Raw genomic sequence first — 22,691 nt, forward strand, 5'->3', positions numbered from 1 at the left:
ATCATTATACAGCATCCCATAATTTCACAAATAGTTTAACCTTTCCTCATTCATCCTGTACTGCAATTAGATGCAAGCCTCATAACTGAGGCTATTATATAAACAGCGTTATGGTAATGTGGCCGTATTGTCTCCCATGAGTTTCACAAATGTGTACCAAATGGACCAGTTCGTAGCTGGATTCTTCATCGATCTTTTATACCTTCTCCAGAACATAAATGTTGTTCTGCGAGGTGGAAAAAAATCCTTTGTTCTCTCTATGAAAACTCCCTCTCTCTCTATACTGTGGCCATGTGGAGATAATCTCCTCCAGGAATTTACGACCTGAGGTCGCAGCAGCCTGAGTGTAGGAGACAGAGAGAGAGAGGGCTTGCTGTACCCAAAGAGGGCAACGTCATGACACCAGTCCACCTGGCCATGCTGCTGCTCCAGTTTCAACTGTTCTGCCTGTGGCTATGGAACCCTGACCTGTTCACTGGACCTGCTGTTTTCAACTCTCTAGAGACAGCAGGAGCAGTAGAGATACTCTCAATGATCGGCTGTGAAAAGCCAACTGACATTTACTCCTGAGGTGCTGACTTGTTGCACCCTCAGCAACTACTGATTATTATTATTATTATTATTATTTGATCATGCTGGTCATTTATGAACATTTGAACATCTTGGCCATGTTCTGTTATAATCTCCACCCGGCACAGCCAGAAGAGGACTGGCCACCCCTCATAGCCTGGTTCCTCTCTAGGTTTCTTCCTAGGTTTTGGCCTTTCTAGGGAGTTTTTCCTAGCCACCGTGCTTCTACACCTGCATTGCTTGCTGTTTGGGATTTTAGGCTGGGTTTCTGTACAGCACTTTGATATATCAGCTGATGTAAGAAGGGCTATATAAATACATTTGATTTGAGTCACAGTTTTTTAATCCAACATTTTTAATCCAACATCCTCCCTTTTTCAGAGATAAATGTCACATTCAGGATATTCATAAACACATGCATTTTACAGGCATCTTCCTTCATATTTGGTTCATTCAACGAGCACTCATCAGTTACGTCTAATTAGTACAACAAAGTTAGTTTAATGTCTTTACAAACTAAGGATTCCTATTAATTTAAAAAAGCACCAGCTGAGTGAAGTCAGCTGTGTTCCAAGTAAACAAGATTTAGGTTGTGTCCCAAATAGCACTCTATTCCCTATATACATGGTCTGTCTGATGACACAGGTTTCACATATTTAAGGGCCTCCCGGGTGGTTCAGTGGTTAAGGGCGCTGTACTGCAGCCCCAGCTGTGCCACCAGAGACTCTGGGTTCTGGCGACGCACAATTGGCCTAGCATCGCACGGGTTAGGTAGGGTTTGGCCGGTAGGAAAATCCTTGTCTCATCGCGCACCAGCGATTCCTGTGGCGGGCCGGGCGCAGTGCGCGCTAACCAAGGTTACCAGGTGCACTGTGTTTCCTCTGACACATTGGTCTCTCCCGAGCCCGTACGGGAGTTGTAGCGACGAGATAGTAGCTACTAAAACAATTGGATACCACGAAATTGGGGAGAAAAAGGGGGAAAATAAAAAAGGTTTCACATATTTCCCATCAGGCACCAATCCATAAACTGATCCTCATTATGGCCAAGGAATGTTACATGGAATCCTCATTTTAGATCCATGACCATAACTCAAAAGTTCACCTTTGACATCCTTGCATGGTTTACATTTTTTATAACACAAAAGTCTAACATGCTGACCAAACCGCCTGCGTTCGGTGTGCGAGCAGTGCAAAATAAATGTACACAGGCATTTTATTCAACGTGCTTCTTTAGACCCTTGAGACCCTTTTGTTGCCTGTTTTGCATGTTATTTTAGCATTAATATGTGTCACATATCAGTTTGCAAACAATTAGTTAATAAAGCTGCATACAAAACATGGTCTCTTTTTTGTTTTCTTGAGTAAGGCAGCCCCAAAATGCAGGTGTTTCAGCCTAGCTCAGTGCTTTCTGTGGTGGTGGGGCAGCCAGCGGAAAATACGTAGCATAGGGGTTAGTAATGTCACTCATGGAGATACTACGTCACCGCAAAATCTACGGATAGAGCTCGAAAATTTTAATCCCTTGGGTGCTACCATAGAGTTACATTAGACGTGCCCATCCAAGAAGGCTCAAGGTCATTGAGGCTGCAGATAAAATGACATCAAATCACATGATTACCGTAGTTTTGATTGGATTGATTATGTCAACAACATACTTTCAAAATCTTAGCTAGCAAGCTAGCAGTCATCATCATGAATCATGTCAAAAATCTTCTGGCAAATCCTTTTCAATCCTTGAAATATAAAGTGAAATTATAGATAAAATGCAAGAGTCCACATCGGCCATTGGACATAAACATTACACAGGTTGGAAATCGGTTGCCAACCTCAATATAAAATCCACAGAAGAACAAATGAGGAGATATTCATTTTAAAAAATGAACTAGGTTCCCCCGTTAATCTGTGGGTTAAATGTCGGAGTAGAGAACACACGACTCAAAGTGGGTCAAAAAGATCCTGCAAAATAAAGAAACATGCATTTCAGGTAAAACGACAACCCAATATTTATCTCCCAAGACAAATTAGCTAGCAACAGCAATCAAGCTAAATGTCCATTAATGTTTTGTGTAGAGGTCGACCGATTATGATTTTTCAACGCCAATACCGATAACGATTATTGGAGGACCAAAAAGGCCGATACCGATTAATCGGCAGATTTTTAAATGTATTTATTTGTAATAATGACAATTACAACAATACTGAATTAACACTTATTTTAACTTAATATAATACATCAATAAAATCAATTTAGCCTCAAATAAATAATGAAACATGTTCAATTTGGTTTAAATAATGCAAAAACAAAGTGTTGGAGAAGAAAGTAATATGTGCCAATATGTGCCATGTAAAAATGTGTGCCATGTAAAAAAGCTAACGTTTAAGTTCCTTGCTCAGAACATGAGAACATATGAAAGTTGGTGGTTACTTTTAACAGGAGACTTCAATATTCCAAGTTAAGAGGTTTTAGGTTGTAGTTAATATAGTATTTCTAGGACTTTCTCTCTATACCATTTGTATTTCATATACCTTTGACTATTGGATGTTCTTATAGGCACTATAGTATTGCCAATGTAACAGTATAGCTTCCATCCCCCTCCTCGCCCCTACCTGGGCTCGAACCAGGAACAACACATCAACAACAGCCACACTCGAAGCAGCGTTACCCATCGCTGCACAAAAGCCGTGGCCCTTGCAGCGCAAGGGGAATAACTACTCCAAATCTAAAAGCGAGTGACGTTTGAAATGGTATTAGCGCACACCCAGCTAACTAGCTAGCCATTTCACATTGGTTACACCAGCCATTAGGCTGATAGGCTTGAAGTCATAAACAGCGCTGTGCTTGTGAAGAGCTGCTGGCAAAACGCACGAAAGTGCTGTTTGAATGAATGATTACGGGCCTGCTGCTGCTCAGTCAGACTGCTCTATCAAATCAGACTCAATTATAACATAATAACACACAGAAATACGAACCTTTGGTCATTAATATGGTCGAATCCGGAAACTATCATTTCGTAAACAAAACGTTTATTATTTCAGTGAAATACGGAACCGTTCGGTATTTTATCTAATGGGTGGCATCCCTAAGTCTAAATATTCTTGTTACATTGCACAACCTTCAATGTTATATCATAATTACGTACAATTCTGGCAAATTAGTTTGCAATGAGCCAGGCAGCCCAAACTGTTGCATATACCCTGACTCTGCATGCAATGAACGCAAGAGAAATGACACAATTTCACCTGGTTAATATTGCCTGCTAAACTGGATTAGTAGTTATGACTAGTGATTATGATTGATTGTTTTTTATAAGATAAGTTTAATGCTAGCTAGCAATTTACCTTGGCTTCTACTGCATTCGCGTAACAGGCAGGCTCCTCGTGGTTTGCAATGGTTAGAGCGTTGGACTAGTTAACTGTACGGTTGCAAGATTGGACCCCCTGAGCTGACACGGTGAAAATCTGTCTTTCTGCCCCTGAACAAGGCAGTTAACCCACTGTTCCTAAGCCATCATTGAAAATAAGAATGTGTTCTTAACTGACTTGCCTAGTTAAATAAAAGGTATAAAAAAAATCTAATAATTTTAAAATACATTTTAAACAAATCGGAAATCAGCGCCCAAAAATACCGGCCATTCCGATTAATCGGTAGACCTCTAGTTTTGTGTGTTTCAACCTGTCCCCAAAGTAAAATATTTGATTCACAGTTGGTTTGGTATTTTAACCTGCGTTTCATGAACTTGTCTGGTGGGGACAGGCAAAATCAACATGCACACGATGGTGGACGCACGCGCGTAGCCAGTTTGGTCAACATGTTTTGAGTGTGGATCTTAATAAGTTAGGATTCTAGAGTCTGGGGCTCAATTCAGATGTTTTGAATGTTTTGGTGCCATTGGCATTTCCAGAATATTTATATAAAGGGTATTCGCATTTAGCAGTAAAATCACTTGAGAGACATCCAGAGTGCAAATTATACTGTGACATTCGGGGGTCTTCTATGTGTGCACGAACTTAAGTGTGCGCGAACAAAAATTATTCATGGTGTTTATAGTAAAGACATGTCATTTAACAGTAAAAATGTATTACCTTTTAATGTGCCATGAACACATCTAATTGATTGTCAAACAATCACTTCAAGAAGTAGGTTATCTGCACACGTTCACCTCCTCCAAAATGAGTCCAGCATCCCAACAGTGCACCTGCCATTTGAATGGAAAGGGGCATTCGTTACAAAAAGTCTTACTGTCAGTGTAAGTTTTGGAAAAAATTAACAATATATTTAGAGGCCACCCAACCTGATCTCATAGTTTCACTTCGTAACTTGCCGTAATTGTATGAACAGCAATTTTTTGACCCATTAATTCTGCATGGTTACAGGGTTAATTCCACGTGGTTGCAGGGTTAAAACTGAAACAACTTAAAGGATTAAGTTAAGGTATTCATTTCGAGTGGTTAAGGTTAGGGCTGTGATTTGAGGAAGGCTTAAAATAAAATACTTAAAAACAATGTGCTGTTTCCATTGAGTATCATCGAGTCCTCTCCCTGCTTGCTAAAGAACTGTGAGCTGCAATGGTCTAAGCAGTGTGCTCTGGCTCTGAGCCTTGTGAGATTGAGCCCAGTGTCGTACCATATATCGACATCCTCGGGACCTTTTCAAACGTCCGATATTGAAATCTTTATCTTTGAAAGACGGGGTCCTGAAAAAGGGACGTTTTTTGATCTGCAGAGAAGAATGGGAGAAACTCCCCAAATACAGGTGGGCCAAGCTTGTAGCATCATACCCAAGAAGACTCGAGTCTGTAATCGCTGCCAAATATGCTTCAAGAAAGTACTGAGTAAAGGGTTTGAATAATTATGTAAATGTGATAGTTTTTTTTATTTGTATAATACATTTGCAAAAAAAAAAAGGAACTTATTTTTGCTTTGTCATTATGGGGTATTGTGTGTAGATTGATAAGAAAAAAATGGCATTTTAGAAAAAGGCTGTAATGTAACAACATTTTGAAAAAGTCAAGGGGACTGAATACTTTCTGAACGCACTGTATATGACTTCAAATGAATAAAAAAAATACTACAGCAGCCAGCTAAGTTACATGAAGGTAGGTGTCCTTAATTCAATGCTGATGCTAATGAAGGTCAATAGGAGTGGTGCTTGATAGGTGTGGTGCTTGATAGGTGTGGTGCTTGGCTGTGGGGCAGAGATGGCGCTGCACTGCACTGATTAACAACATGTTACTGATGGACCTGTGGGATAGTGGAGCAGGTGAACCAAGACATTAGCATTCTGAGGGGTATCGAACACACAAGTAGACCTACATGCAGAAAGACACACGCAATTAATTGACATACATTTACAAAAAATATGAGTGCTACGCACAGTTCGAAAGCTAACCTCCAAACACAATAAGCAAGGAAAGTAACCTGCTTTGAGAAAGGACTTCAAAAACAAAATGCAGGCATGATTCATTATTCTACACAACAAAGAAAGATTTCAGCTGCCATTATGTTTTGCCTTATCATAATGTGTTAACATTACATAATCCATTCATGTTTTATGCCAGAATGTAGTGACTCTTGTAGAATATACTTAATTTGGCGGAATTTGACGTGAACCAGATCACTTCATGCAGAAATCGACTGACCAAATTTTTTTTTGTCGAAAAGTTTGTCTTGTTTGGGGGCAGAGCTCATTAGAATAACATCCAGCATTATCTGCAAGTGTTGTTTTTTTGTTGTTTTTTTTTAAACATTTTGGTGGCTTAGAATTACCTTTTATCCAGAGAAACTTCAGTCAGTGCATTCAACTAAGGTTGATAAAACGACCACAAAAGATCAATGTTTCTGTAGCCATTACTGAGAATGTAGTTCTAGTTAAAGTGGTCTGTTGGTTGGGTAACTTCTACATAATTGCTGCCAGTTCTGAAGAAAATTAAAAGGCTCACAGAAGAGCAACAGACATATGGGTGCGATAATGTTCTGTACTGAAATCCCTGTTATGCAATTGTTAAATTGGAAATAAAACCTTTGAATGTGAATTACCAGTTTCTTCTCTCTCACTCTGCTCTCTAACTCTGCGGAGCAGCAAGAGTCAAGAGAAAGAGACAAAGGTGGGAGAGAAAGGGAAGATAAGGAGAGAGAATTTCTCCCCTTTGCCTCCCAAGACAGACTAGTACAGAGCCCAGAGGTGTGTCTAGTCAAGTCTGTGTGGCTCTCCTCTGAGCACTATGACAGACAGTGTGAGACAGTGTGACACCCCACCTGTGTGAGTGCCTGCCAATTTAACAGTGACTGAGAATGACAGACAAGGGTAAAATATATGGAGACAGTGTGCTCTCCCATTGAGCACTAGGAGGCTACAATAACAACGCCTCTAACTGTGAGTGAGTGGTGCCAGAGGCCCTGGGGGGGTCATCTTCTACACAGTGACCACACAAACAAACATGATCAATGAACAACAGCACATTTGTACAGACACTCTCCCATCATAGAGAGAACAGCCCAGGGTGTTACTTAGCCCCTGAGGAGATCAAGTTTTAATTGAATTTAAACTGATTGTTGATGCATTATGGAGCTAAATCCCAGTTCATCTAAATGCCCTGAGGTACAGTAGTGTACACACTACAGCATCTGCCCTATAGCCCCTCCAGTCTCCACCACCCCGGCATGTGCTGCTGCTTGAACCCCTATAGAAGAGAGACTGGCCAGTTAGTTTTATATTAATCTTGTTCACCAGCCAGCGCTCTCTACAGTTTAGCCTGGGGATGAGGTTTGTTTTATATTGACCCACCCTCAAGCATTATGAATACATTAGTGTGTGGGGTACATGTGAAGGAGGCCAGGAGGCTTAAAACTGGCCACTAGACTCACAAACGTGATATGTTGATTTTATGCTGCTCAACTTTCCCTGTGGCAGGCTACTTTGAGTGGACAAAAAGTGCTGAAAATATATGTAGGCCAACATAATAGCCACCCATGTCCAGCCTTGTTAGTTCCTCCAGCTAATACTGTCGGCTACTCGGACTGAATACCCATGGTAGTTAAGCAAGGCATCATGTGTGCTTTTCAAAGGTGCAAGGTGCGTGTCATGTGTGTGTCATCCTATCACTGACAAGTGCACAGAGTAAAACCATTTATACGCAGCAGGTCCAACTGTGCCCAGTGTGAGCGCGCAGTGTGGCAGGGACTGCCCCATGGTTAGTATGACAGTCTCCTTATTCTCGCTGTTTCGGGTCACGTATCCTGACAGCTCTGTCACTGTGGAATCCAACTGTGGCTGTGCGCCATGGTAAAGCGTAAGGTTGACCAACCTTCCCAATTGTTACAGAAAACAAAACACTCCGTGCTGTCATCCACATAACACATACAATTCTGTCAGGTCTGACGCATGCGGCACCTGTTGCTATCCATCCTATATACATCCTCCGACCAAAATCACCCACCCACCACCCTATCCCAGTACATCGAGCCTTACCTCTCTGTTGTTCTCTGACTCTGCCAGTCTCAGTCTGTATAATTCCCTGTGAATCGAGGGAACTCCTCCGGTCATGGAGCGAGGATGCCTGTGCGCAGTTGACACTTCACCTGTGAGTGAACGGAAACCGTTCCACACGTTCAAAAGACGTTAATGACAAGGCGTGAATGAAGGACACTTTCTCTCATGTTAAATCAGAATGGCAGTCCAATCCGGTACAGCGCGAAACGTGGGTAACGGGAGAGGTGTGTACCAAAATCCAATATCCTCCGGCTCAACGCGCATGGCAGTGGGGCAGTAGTGGCGAACTCAGTATTTAGTCAATTTTAAAAAAGCACAGCATGCCGCGGGATTGGTCACTGACGTCACGACGTGCCAGTTCAACCGGGTGTCCGCAGATTTCTTTGAATATGTCGAAAAGTTCGGATTTAAAGCTACTAGTTTGCGCTGGGGAACAGCCCTTTTTAGGTGGGAGATTTATACACATGCGTATCAGACCAATTAAGGAACCCATTGGGTTATTTTCCGAAAGAACGACTCTGTGAATGAGGTCACTTTCCCACTCCACAGCTGAGGTCAGGTATTGAAGATGCGGCTGAGCCGAGCGCGCCTCGAGTGCCCCTTCCATGTTCAACAACACAATTATCTGCTAATTATTTTTCAGAAAAGGATAATAAACCAACCTGAAAACGTGGTTGCCTGTCTGTTATTATTAAGTGGCTATAATAGCCTAACCAAATACTGTTTCTGAGAAATAGCCAACGCTATTTCATAACTCATTCATAAGTAATATAGCCAAATGTTTAAAGATTTTTCGAGCTTTTCAGAAAATCAAGATAGGTCATCCGATCATAAAACCAAAGGGACAAAAGGGCCCCCGGGTGCGCGTGCTTACCTCGGGTATTAAGTAGTCTCTCGTTGGCAGACTAAGTAAACATATCAGACCGAATTAAGTGAGATTTTAGTTCTGTGTTGAACGAGATTGCTCAGGTTGTGGCGTGTGCAGGTGTGTCAGTCAAATGCGTGATAAAACACTCGAGCACGAAACAGATAGGTCATTGGAGCATTTTATTTAACATTATTGGAAGTGATGCACGTTTACACTTTACCTGAAGTCAAGGGAATCTAAAACATCCCTTAACTCAATAGGATAATAAGAAACGTTTATTTTTCCTGCAAAATAACATACGGAAATAGCACCATATGAGGTTCGAGTGTAGCCTACTTGTCACCAATGTTAACCCTAAACTGCGGCGCGTGCCGCACTTCCTCGAGGACTGCCGCGCAGAAGAAACGCTAAGCCGCGCAGAGACGAGTTCGCCTCATTAGTTTGCAGTATATAGATCAACGTTTTTTTCTGTTATCAAATCAACATTCAATCATCCCCTTTTCAATGCAACAAATCAAATCTAACTTTTCAAGACTGAGTCTACGGTTTTGTTGTAGGGAGTGCCAGACCGCAACAGAGTATACATATATTGTCAGGGGTAGCCCACACTCGAGTGAATGTGCATTTCAGATCAGTTCAGATCACAGCGCAGAGCGGTTGCAAATTTGTTTATATTATTTTCAAGTTAGCGAGTTATTAGCCCAATTATAGACAAGTGTACAGTCATGGCCAAAAGTTGAGAATTACACAAATATACATTTTCAAAGTTGGCTGCCTCAGTTTGTATGATGGCAATTTGCATATACTCCAGAATGTAAAAGAGTAATCAGATGAATTGCAATTAATTGCAAAGTCCCTCTTTGCAATGCAAATGAACTGAATCCCCCAAAAATATTTCCACTGCATTTCAGCCCTACCACGAAAGGACCAGCTGGCATGTCAGTGATTCTCTCGTTAACACACGTGTGAGTGTTGACGAGGACAAGGCTGGAGATCACTCTGTCATGCTGATTGAGTTCGAATAACAGACTGGAAGCTTCAAAAGGAGAGTGGTGCTTGTAATCATTATTCTTCCTCGGTCAACCATGGTTACCTGCAAGGAAACACGTGCGTTCATCATTGCTTTGCACAAAAAGGGCTTCACAGGCAAGGATATTGCTGCCAGTAAGATTGCACCTAAATTGACCATTTATCAGATCATCAAGAACTTCAAAGATAACGGTTCGATTGTTGTGAAGAAGGCTTCAGGGCACCCAAGAAAGTCCAACAAGCGCCAGGACCGTCTCAGGCAGGTGAGAGTGCATTTGCACGCACAGTGACGCGAAGACCTTTGGAGGATGGCCTGGTGTCAAGAGGGCAGCAAAGAAGCCACTTATTTTGAGGAAAACATCAGCGACAGACTGATATTCTGCAAAAGGTACAGGGATTGGACTATTGAGGACTGGGGTAAAGATATTTTCTCTGATGAATCCCCTTTCCGATTGTTTGAGGCATCCAGAAAAAAGCTTGTCCGGAGAAGACAAGGTGAGCGCTACCATCAGTCCTGTGTCATGCCAACAGTAAAGCATCCTGAGATGATTCATGTGTGGGGTTGCTTCTCAGCCAAGGGGGTGGGCTCACTCACAATTTTGCCTAAGAACACAGCCTTGAATAAAGAATGGTACCAACACATCCTCAGAGAGCAACTTCTCCCAACCATCCAGGAACAGTTTGGTAACGAATAATGCCTTTTCCAGCATGATGGAGCACCTTGCCATAAGGCAAAAGTGATAACTAAGTGGCTTGGGGAACAAAACATCAATATTTTGGGTCCATGGCCAGGAAACTCCCCAGACCTTAATCCCATTGAGAACTTGTGGTCAATCCTCAAGAGGCGGGTGGACAAACAAAAACCCACAAATTCTGACAAACTCCAAGCATTGATTATGCAAGAATGGGCTGCCATCAGTCAGGATGTGGCCCAGAAGTTAATTGACAGCATGCCAGGGCAGATTGTGGAGGTCTTGAAAAAGAAGGGTCAACACTGCAAATATTGACTCTTTGCATCAACTTCATGTAATTGTCAATAAAAGCCTTTGACACTTATGAAATGCTTGTAATTATACTTCAGTATTCCATAGTAATATCTGACAAAAATATCTAAATACACTGAAGCAGCAAACTTTGTGGAAATTCATATTTGTGTCATTCTCAAAACTTTTGGCCTCGACTGTAGGTCAGCAATGGGGAGTTACTGCTTCTCACAAGAGCAGGAAACGCGTAGACAACATTTCAAGCTGTCTTTGAAAAGCCAGCCAGGTAAAAAGTTTGTCTTAAAGGGGCAGTGTTGCATTTTGAGACAGGCTTGAATATGCAAATAAGCCAATAGGCAGAGGATGAGCTTACATTGTTTAATTCTCTGTATTGTAATAATAATAATTGTATTTTTTAAAAGTGGTTTCTTGCAACATACAACACAATGTGATTTAGTCAGCTGTTTGGCCTATGGAGTTACAGACCATTTAAAAAATACATTCCTGTAAAGCTTAGAGAGAATCTCATGTTAAATATTGTTTTAGAAATATAGCTACAGGTTCCTCTGCCTCACCTACAGCCCATTCTGGTGGGAAGCTGCTACATACCACCAAGTCAGTATCTGGATAACATGTGTGAAATGCTTGGTAATGTATGTGATTTCAACAGAGAGGTATATTTTCTGGGTGATTTGAATATTGACCAGCATTCATAAGGCTTCCCACTCAAGAGAAAGCTTCAAACGATAACTAGTGCCTGCAACCTGGTTCAGGTTATCAGTCAACCTACCAGGGTAGTTACAAACAGTACAGGAATGAAATCGTCAACATGTATAGATCCCATCTTAACAAATACTGCAGAAATGTGCTTCAAAGCAGTTTCCAAATCCATAGGATGTAGTGATCACAATATAGTAGCCATATCAAGGACAACCAAAGTTCCAAAGGCTGGACCTAATATAGTATATGAGGTCATATAATACGTTTTGTAGTGATTCCTGTTGTTGATGTAAAGAATATTTACTGGTCTGTGGTGTGTAATGAGGAGCAGCTAGATGCTGCACTTGACACTTATATTGCTTGTCCTAGTTACTAATACGCATGTACCCATTAAGAAAATTACTGTGAAAACGGTTAAATCCCTGTGGATTGATGAACTGAAATATGGTTTGGTTGAGAGGGATGAGGCAAAAGGAATGGCAAATAAGTCTGGCTGCACAACTGATTGGCAAACATACTGCAAATTGATAAATCATGTGACTAAACTGAAGAAAAATAAACTACACTATAAAACAAAGATACATACAAAGAATGATAGTAAAAAGCTTTGGAGCACCTTAATAAATGACATGCTGGGGAAAAAAAGGCAAACTCTGCTCCATCATTCATTGAAATCAGATGGCTCATTCCTCACAAAACCCATTGATATTGCCAACTACTTTAATGATTTTTTAATTGGAAAGATTAGCAAACTTAGGCATGACATGCCAGCCAGAAATGCTACTCATCCATGTATAACTGATTAAATGATGAAAGACAAGCATTGTAATTTTGAATTATGAAAAGTGAGTGTGGAAGAAATAAAAAAAAATATTGTCTATCAACAATGACAAGCCACCGGGGTCTGACAACTTGGATGGAAAATTACTGAGGATAATAATTGACTATATTGCCAATGATATTTGAGATATCTTCAATCTAAGCAAATGTGTGTGCCCTCAGGCATGGAGGGAAGCAAAAGTAATTCCGCTACCCAAGAATAGTAAATCCACCTTTACTGGCTCAAATAGCTGACCAATCAGCCTGTTACCAACCCCGAGTAAACTTTTGGAAAATGGTGTTTTACCAGATACAATGCTATTTTACTGTAAACAAATTGACAACAGACTTTTAGCACACGTATAGGGAAGGACATTCAACAAGCACAGAACATACACAAATCACTAATGATTGGCTGAGAGAAATTGATGGTAAAACGATTGTGGGAGCTGTTTTGTTAGACTTCAGTGCGGCTTTTGACATTATCAATCATAGTCTGCTGATGGGAAAACATGCGTTATGGATTTACACCCCCTGTTATATTGTGGATAAAGAGTTACCAGTCTAACAGAACACAGAGGGTGTTCTTTAATGGAAGCCTATCAAATACAATCCAGGTAGAATCAGGAATTAAACGCTTAATAAAGAGCAGCAGTTAGTTTCACAATTGGTGGCAAGGAATAAGTTAGTCCTAAATATTTAAAAATCCAAACAAAAGCATTTTATTCGGGAGAATCATGCACATAACCATAAACCTCAACTAAATCTTGTAATAAATAATGTGGAAATTGAGCAAGTTGAGGCGACTAAACTGCTTAGAGTAACCCTGGATTGTAAACTGTCATGTCCTACGGGTTCTAGTTTTTTCGCACCTGGACTACTGTTCAGTGATGTGGTCAGGTACCAGGTACCAGAAAGAGGGATCTCAGAAAGTAACGGTTGGCTCAGAACAGGGCAGCACGGCTGGCCATTAAATGTACTCGGAGAGCTAACATGAATAATATGTTTGTAAATCTCTCATGGCTCAAAGTGGACGAGAGATTGACTTCATCATTAACTGTTTTTGTAAGAAGTGTTGACATTCTGAATGCACCGAGGTGTCTGTTTAAACTACTAGCACACAGCGCAGACACCCATGCATACTCTTCAAGACATGCCACCAAGACCAGACTATGGGAGGCACACAGTACTACATAGAGCCATGGCTACATGGAACTCTATCCCACATCAGGTAACTAATGCAAGCAGTAGAATCGGATAAAAAAAAAACAGATAATACACCTTATGGAACAGCAGGGACTGTAAAGAGACACACACACGTGATAAGACACACACACAATGATTTTGTATTGTAGATATGTGGTGATGGAGTGGTGGCCTGAGGGAACACACTGAAAGTGTTGGGTCAGGTGTTATGAAATGTAATGTCATGTAGTATTTTAAACTGTATGTACCCGTCTTATGTTGCTGGACCCCAGGAAGAGTAGCTGCTGCATTGGCAGGAACTAATGGAGATCCATAATACAACTGCAAATAATGTAAAAACATTCTTAAAAGTCTCATGCAGTGTAAGCCTGCAATGAACACCACATATAGGCTACTGCAGGCTATATCATAGAAATCGAAAGCTATTTCCATGTGAAAATGTTATAGGATTTGCTCCATTTGTTTTGTTTGTAGGCCTACATTATGCTCAAATAGCCACTGTCTAAAACTGTAAGGGTACAGCCTGTGTTCACTGTAAACGTGCACCGGAAGTTGTACAAAATTCTCCCAATGATCAAGTTTCTGAATTTGCGCAGTGACCCAAAACATTTGAGGTAACATTGCTTGCCACCAACCACCTCGCAGAGAGTGAACCATGGACAGTGATAAAGCAAGGTTAAGCATCAGAGCCACACAGACCCCCGACCCCCCCCCCCCCCCCATGTGTGCAGGGGGGGGGGATGAGAAAGGAATAGAGCAGAAAACACATTACTGTTGTTTTCTGTCACTATGGACAACAAAGTTCTTGGCCTATTGTATTATTATTGTAATATCTTGTGCTCTGAATTTACAGCAAGCTTTGTCAACCTAGGTATGTCACATAACTGTCACTGGTTGTCTTGCAACATGGGGTTAACTGGAGAGCGCTACAAAAGCATTGTAATATGCTTTTTGAAGGTGAGCATCAAAGAGCCCATGAAGAGATGAGTGTCCAATTGTAACCATTTGGCACAGCTGTAAATTGAGAGGAGTAGGAGCCAGGGGTGTTGCTACTGGGAGAATCACAGGTAGGAAGTGTTTGAGTGGGCAGGGATAATCAGGGGGAAGGAGCCATTACTTAGCCTGATCCCAGATAGGTTTGTGATGTATTGCAAACTCCTACAGGCAGCTAGCCATTACTGTAGCATGTGTCTCTGAGTGGACTCTCTCTCAGACCTGCTATCTCGATATCTGAATGTTCGCCTATGAAAAGCCAACTGACATTGAACTGTTGCACCCTCTATAACCACTATGGTTATTATGTGACACTGCTTGTCATCTATGAACGTTTGAATGTCTTGAAGAACAATCTGGCCTTAATGGCCATGTACAATGCATTAGAAAATGATTTAAACCCCTTGACTTTTTGTACATTTTGTTACGTTACAGCATTATTTTAAAATGGATTAAATAAAAACAATTCCTATTCAACCTATACTCAATACCCCATAATAACAAAGCGAAAGCATGTTTCTCAAAATGTTTGTAAATGTATAAATTACATTTTTTTAAAATACCTTATTTACATAAGTATTCAGACCCTTTGCTATGAGACACGAAATTGAGCTCAGGTGCATCCCGTTTCCATTGATCATCCTTGAGATGTTTCTTCAACTTGATTGGCGTCCACGTGTGGTGAATTCAATTGATTGGAAAGGCACACATCCGTCTCTGTAAGGTCCCACAGTTGACCGTGCATGTCAGAGCAAAAACCAAGCCATGGCGAGACAGGATTGAGTCAAGGCACAGATCTGGGAAAGGGTACCAAAACAATTCTGCAGCATTGAAGGTCCCCAAGAACACAGTGGCCTCCATCATTCTTAAATGGAAGAAGTTTGGAACCACCAAGACTTTTCCTAGAGCTGGCCGCCCTGCCAAACTGAGCAATTGGGGGAGAAGGGCCTTGGTCAGGGAGGTGACCAAAAAACCGATGGTCACTCTGACAGAGTTCTGCTGTGGAGATGGGAGAACCTTCCAGAAGGACAACCATCTCCACAGCCCTCCACCAATCAGGCCTTTATGGTAGACTGGAGTTTGCCAAAAGGCACCTAAAGGACTCTGACCATGAAACAAGAATCTATGGTCTGATGAAACCAAGAATGAACTCTTTGGCCTGAATGCCAAGTGTCACATCTGGAGGAAACCTGTAACCATCCCTACGGTGAAGCATGGTGGTGACAGCATCATGCTGTGGGGATGTTTTTCAGTGGCAGGGACTGGGAGACTAGTCAGGATCAAGGGAAAATTGAATGGAGCAAAGTACAGAGAGATCCTTGATGAAAACCTGATCCAGAGCACTCAGGTCCTCAGACTGGGGCAAAGGTTCCCCTTCCAACAAGACAACACCCCTAAGCACACAGCCAAGACAAAGCAGGAGCGTCTTCGCGACAAGTCTCTGCATGTCTTTGAGTGGCCCAGCCAGAGGCCGGACTTGAACCCGATCGTACATCTCTTAAGAAACCTGAAAATAGCTGTGCAGCGATGCACCCCATCCAACCTGACAGAGCTTGATAGGATCTGCAGAGAAGAAAGTAATAAAGTCCCCAAATACAGTTGTTTCAAGCTTGTAGCATCATAACCAAGAAGACTTGAGTCTGTAATCACTGCTGAAGGTGCTTCAACAAAGTACTGAATAAAGGGTCTGAATACTTATCTAAATAAGTATTTTTATCAGTCCCCAACCAATTGTGTTTTTTTGTTTGTTTATTTGCGTTGTTTGTAACTTGTTTTTTTAAACGTATTTTATACATAATGTTACCGCTACCGTCTCTTATGACCTCCAAACAATTCTGGACATCAAGACTGCGATTAATCACCATGGACTAGCAGAATCCTTTTTTCCTTTGACGAGGCCGACACAAACAATATACTGCTTTCTCGGGAACAAGCCCAGATCCCCCTTGATTTGCGTGAAGAGGCAGAGAAAAAAGGGCCAGAGGGTGGGCTGTGTTTTGAGAATTCGTAGGCGATTGAATAAACCCCCACTTCCTTCCATTCTGCTAGCAAACGTGCAATCTTTGGAGAATAAAATAGAGGACCTACGGGCAAGACTAAACTACGAACGGGACATTCAAAACTGTAACATCTTATGCTTCACCGAATCGTGGCTGGACGACGACACTTTCAACATACAGCTGGCTGGTTATACGCTGTCCAACAGGATCGAACAGCAGCGTCTTGTAAGACAAGGGGCGGCGGACTATGTATTTTTGTAAATAATAGCTGGTGCATGATATCTAAGGACGTCTCGAGCTATTGTGCGCCTGAGGTAGAGTATCTCATGATAAGCTGTAGATCACACTATCTACCCAGAGAGTTTTCATCTGTATTTTTTGTAGCTGTTTACATACCACCACAGTCAGAGGCTGGCACAAAGACACCATTGAATGAGTTGTATTCCACCATAAGCAAACAAATGCTCAACCAGAGGCGGTGCTCCTAGTAGCCGGGGACTTTAAAGCAGAGAAACATAAATCCGTTTTACCAAATTTCTATCAGCATGTAAAATGTGCAACCAGATGGGAAAAAAACAAGCTCTGGACCACCTTTACTCCACACACAGCGACAAACTTCTCACTCGCCCTCCATTTGGCAAATCTGACCATAATTCTATCCTCCTGATTCCTGCTTACAGGCCAAAATTAAAGCAGGAAGCACCAGTGACTAGGGCAATGAAAAAGTGGTCAGATGAAGCAGATGCTAACCTACAGGACCATTTTGCTAGCACAGACTGGAATATGTTCTGTGATTCCTCTGATGGCATTGAGGAGTACTTCACATCAGTCATTGTCTTTATCAATAAGTGCATTGATGACGTCGTCCCCACAGTGACAGTACGTATATACCCCAATCAGAAGCCATGGATTACAGGCAACATCCACACTGAGCTAAAGGGTAGAGCTGCCGCTTTCAAGGAGCGGGACTCTAACCTGGAAGCTTATAAGAAATCCCGCTATGGCCTCCGACGAACCATCAAACAGGCAAAGCTTCAATACAGGACTAAGATTGAATCGTACTTCACAGGCTCTGACGCTCATCAGATGTGGCAGGGCTTGCAAACCATTACAGACTACAAAGGGAAGCACAGCCGAGAGCTTGCCCAGTGACACGAGCCAACCAGACGAGCTAAATCACTTCTATGCTTGTTGAGGCAAATAACACTGAAACATGCATAAGAGCACCAGCTTTTCCGGAAGACTGTGTGATCACGCTCTCCGCAGCTGATGTGAGTAAGACCTTTAAACAGGTCAACATTCACAAGGCCGCAGGGCCAGGCGGATTACCAGGACATGTACTGCGAGCATGCGCTGACCAACTGGCAAGTAACTTCACTGACATTTTTAACCTCTCCCTGTCCGAGTCTGTAATACCAACATGTTTTAAGCAGACAACCATAGTGCCTGTGCCCAAGAACACGAAAGTAACCTGCCTAAATGACTACCGACCCCGTAGCACTCACGTCTGTAGGCATGAAGTGCTTTGAAAGGCTGGTCATGGCTCACATCAACACCATTATCCCAGAAACCCTAGACCCACTCCAATTTGCATACTGCCCCACAGATCCACAGATGATGCAATCTCTATTGCACTCCACACTGCCCCTTCCCACCTGGACAAAAGGAACACCTATGTGAGAATACTATTCACTGACTACAGCTCAGCATTCAACCCCACAGTGCCATAAAAGCTCATCAATAAGCTATGGACTTTGGGACTAAACACCTCCCTCTGCAACTGGATCCTGGACTTCCTGACGGGCCGCCCCCAGATGGTAAGGGTAGGTAAGAACACATCCGCCACGCTGATCCTCAACACAGGGGCCCCTCAGGGGTGCGTGCTCAGTCCACTCCTATACTCCCTGTTCACTCATGACTGCACAGCCAGGCACGACTCCAACACCATCATTAAGGTGGCAGATGAAACAACAGTGGTAGACCCGATCACCGACAACGAGGCAGCCTATAGGGAGGTGGTCAGAGACCTGGCCGTGTGGTGCCAGGACACCAACCTCTCCCTCAACGTGATCAAGACAAAGGAGTTGATTGTGGACTACAGGAAAAAGAGGCCCGAGCATGCCCACATTCTCGTCGACAGCGCTGCAATGCAGGTTGAGAGCTTCAAGTTCCTTGGTGTCCACATCACCAACAAATTACAATTGTCCAAGCACACCAAGACAGCTGTGAAGAGGGCATGACAAAACCTACTCCCCCTCAGGAGACTGTAAAGATTTGGCATGGGTCCTCAGATTCTCAAAAGGTCTTACAGCTGCACCAGAGAGAGTATCCTGGTTGCATCACTGCCTGGTATGGCAACTGCTCAGCCTCCGACCGCAAGGCACTACAGAAAGCCAAGCTTCCTGCCATCCAGGACCTCTATACCAGGCGGTGTCAGAGAAAGGCCCTAAAAATTGTCTACGACTCCAGTCACCCTAGTCATAAACAGCTTCTACCCCAAGCCATAAGACTCCTGAACATCTAATCAAATGGCTACCCAATTTACAATGCCCCCCCCCCTCTTTTACACCACTGCTACTCTGTTATCATCTATGCATAGTCACTTCAATAACTCTACCTACATATACATATTACCTCAACTAACCAGTACCCCCTGTATATTGCCTCACTATTGTTATTTTACTGCAGCTCCTTAATTACTTGTTACTTTTATTTCTTATTCTTATTCGTATTTAATTTAACTGCACTGTTGGTTAGGGGCTCGTAAGTATGCAAGAGGACTGACTGGCTACTCCTTCGGATCCAGTTTTTTTCTTCTTAGTTTCCTGCCTTTCTTTTCCTACCCACTGTGTTTCTACATCTGCATTGCTTGCTCTTTGGGGTTTTAGGCTGGGTATGTATGTATGCATGTCAGGATGTGTACACATGTTTTACACTTGTTTGGTTACTACATGATTCCATGTGTGTTATTTCTTAGTTTTGATGTCTTCACTATTATTCTACAATGTAGCAAATAGTCAAAATAAAGGAACCCTTCGATGAGTATGTGTCCAAACTTATGACTGGAACTATATATTTATATTGTCATCATTTAGCAGATACTTTAATCCAGAGTGATTTACAGGAGCAATTGTTCAAGGGCACCGACAGATTGTTCACGTAGTCAATTCTGGGATTCAAGCCAGTGAAATTTAAGTTACTGGCTCAACACTTAACCATTAGGCTACCTGCCTCCCCAGGTAAGTAGCTTTGTCCGTTTGTGACAACTGCCTATGTAAAAAGGGCTTTATAAAATATTTGATTGATTGACTATACCTTGATCCTGAAGCAATGCCAAGGAAGTGCAAGTGTGTGTGCCAGCAAGAAAGAGTGACAGGACAGAATGAAGACATCGCTCTTAATGCATTCGAATCATAAAAAGCATAAGTGCAATCTATTTAGCAGAGATGGCATTGAGACGAAGCATCTACAATCAACCCTTCCTTAAACCATAATAAAAGAGGAAGTCACTAATGTTGCCAATCATTTCAGATCTTTTTCAGAGATGATCTGATTGGTCAAAAGACAAATTAGTGAGGTAGAAAAAAATCTGAATTGGGCTGCCTCTAAACGCAGCCTATGTCTGCTTCCCAAATGGCACCCGATTCCCTTTATAGTGCACATAGGCCTCTGGTCAAAAGTAGTGTAATGGAGAATAGGATGCCATTTGGAAAACATCCTAAAACTCAGTCAGTCTATAAAGTATAACTACAAATCACAACATTGTCTACACATTGCACACATAGGGGAGACGGTTACTTTCTCACAGCCCACATCATTGGTTACATTTTTATTTCTATTTACAGTAAATTTGTTATAAATATAATACATAATCTGAAAAGCATTTGAGTAAATACATACATTTAAATAACAGCTTGAGCATAAGGTCCAATGAGGGAGAAGTATAGGGATCATGTTGACTTTACTGGTTCATACGTTGGTTTGTTTGTTTTGTAGAAAACTAAATGTGTGCACGTGGTGACTGACAGCACGGTCAGTCCAGATGGACTACAGGCTCACAGACAGGCTCACAGACAGGTGGGCAGGCAGTATCTGTATTAGAACCTCTCAGTCAGAGTTTGTTTGTCAGTCACATACTGTAGTATAGTGGTTAAACGCTGGGTCATATTCTAAAATGTTTGTGATGTGCTGATGGTCTGGTCCATGTGACCACACAACAGAAAACCCTGGTCATGGTCAGTCTCATTGAGGCAGTTTTTCCTACTTTCTCATCCTGGTTAATCCAAGAAGTAAACGACATCTGTCGCCACGGTGACAACTGCTCAACAACATGCGATTCGTTTTTCAACACTAAAAATACAATAAATCTCTGGCGGTAGACAGATGACACCAGTGTCGTAGGAGACAGATGTTGTAAACTCAGACGGCAACAGTGTGTCTGTTCTCCTCCCCTTTCACAGGTCAATTTCATCAAATAAAAAAAGTCAAAACCAAAGTGCATCAGCTGAGATGACAGAGGAATAATACACAGAGAGAAAACAGATCCTTCTTCCACATGTAAGTCCATGATGCTTTGCTTTGTTGTTGGGACATAACATAGCTACTGGGGGGTTTATTTAACAACAGTCTGACCATCGCAGTGGTTACAAGCTCAATTGATGCCCAATTCCATTCAAACATTTTATATATATTTTTAAATACATCTTATCGCCCTGATTCTTATTACAAAATACAAAACTGTTTTCCTTAGTCCAGTATTGAATGTACTAGTTTGGAAAAATGGGTCAAATTTTTAGGGAGTGGAGTGGATGATTTGAGACTCGGTGGAAAGATATTTCTGCTTGGTAGCTGGTTCCGAGCTTTCAACAGTTTCTTAACCAATGGGGAGCCTTGGTAGTGGTGATTTGCGGGTTAATTGCTCATTGGTTATTGTTGGGTGGGCGGGCAGGCAGAATTAGGATCCTATTCATTAGGGCACACTGTAATAAAACCTTTTGCAACAGAAAATGAAAAATAGCCTTTCAAGTAGTCCCTCCCTGTTTTCTTCAGGTTTATGCCTAATGAAGACAGCCCAGTGTTCAAGCATTGTTGATCGTAAAGAGCGGATGATTTAGGATTTGGAAGATATTTCTTGCTGGGTGGGTCTCTGAGCTCTCAACCCTGTTGTTGCCAACCAAGTCTTAGTAGTGATGATTGACAGATGGTGGTTAATTCATAGTTGATGATAGGGGGGCAGGACAATGTTCAGGTGCTGTTAATGATGATTAGTGCAGGCGTGGCCGTCTGCTGGCTGGTCTCACACATGGCTCCCTGGTCCGCCAGCTTGGCGAAGACCCGTGGAGTTCCCAGGTTATAGACGCCCGCATGCAGGAAGCCGGCTCTCAGCGGCAGCCGCATCACTTCCTGTGCCCTCAACTGCAGCTTGTATTGAGTCTTGCCCAGCCATGTAAATGAACCGTGCACCTCAAGAGACTCAGGACTGATGGAGGGAGGAAGAGAGAGAGAAAAAGGGATGATGAAAGAGGGGGATGAGAGGAAAACAATTAATTAAAACCTGGAGGATGAACGGGATGCAGTTATCAGGTAAACATTTGCTCAGGGACAAGAGGAATAGATGGCAGATTTAAAGATGCACTATGCAGAAATCGCTCCATCATTTCCTGGTTGCTGAAATTCTAATGGTGTGCCTAATTTAAGTTTGTGACAAAACAATTAAGTATCATGTAGAGAATCATTGCGTCATCTAAACCGCTGTGAAATATATTTTTCATAACCAAAAAGATTGTATTTTGAAGCTGGTGTACAAAACCAAAAGATGCAAAAATGAAAGATTAAGCAAGAGAAGCATAGAAATAGTGCACATAGAACATATCTACTGCTTCTTAGACTTGCCTTCAATGAGAATGACAGATCTACAAGTACAAGTTCTACGTGAATTTAGTCGGGTCGCCCAAAAAGTTACATATTGCATCTTTAACAGTACAGTGCGGAGCGAACGCTGTAATATGAGAA

At 42.1% G+C, this 22,691-nt stretch overlaps 1 protein-coding gene across 3 annotated transcripts in view; it reads right to left on the minus strand.

The window, feature by feature from the left end:
- Nucleotides 1-20,473: 20,473 nt before the first annotated feature.
- Nucleotides 20,474-22,691, minus strand: part of LOC110524643 (trafficking protein particle complex subunit 8) — a 79,824-nt gene continuing 77,606 nt past the window's right edge. For all 3 annotated transcript variants that reach the window (XR_016496332.1, XM_021604488.3, XM_090236109.1), the window contains one exon: nt 20,474-22,158. Coding sequence is in view for 2 of the 3 variants with exons in the window: in XM_021604488.3 (XP_021460163.3) it covers nt 21,924-22,158 (235 nt within the window). In the remaining variant the exon portion in view is untranslated. The remainder of the gene's footprint in view (nt 22,159-22,691) is intronic.

The sequence above is a fragment of the Oncorhynchus mykiss genome, chromosome 5 (genome assembly GCF_057628025.1).
Source record: "Oncorhynchus mykiss isolate SJ-2025 chromosome 5, ASM5762802v1, whole genome shotgun sequence".
NCBI lineage: Eukaryota > Metazoa > Chordata > Actinopteri > Salmoniformes > Salmonidae > Oncorhynchus > Oncorhynchus mykiss.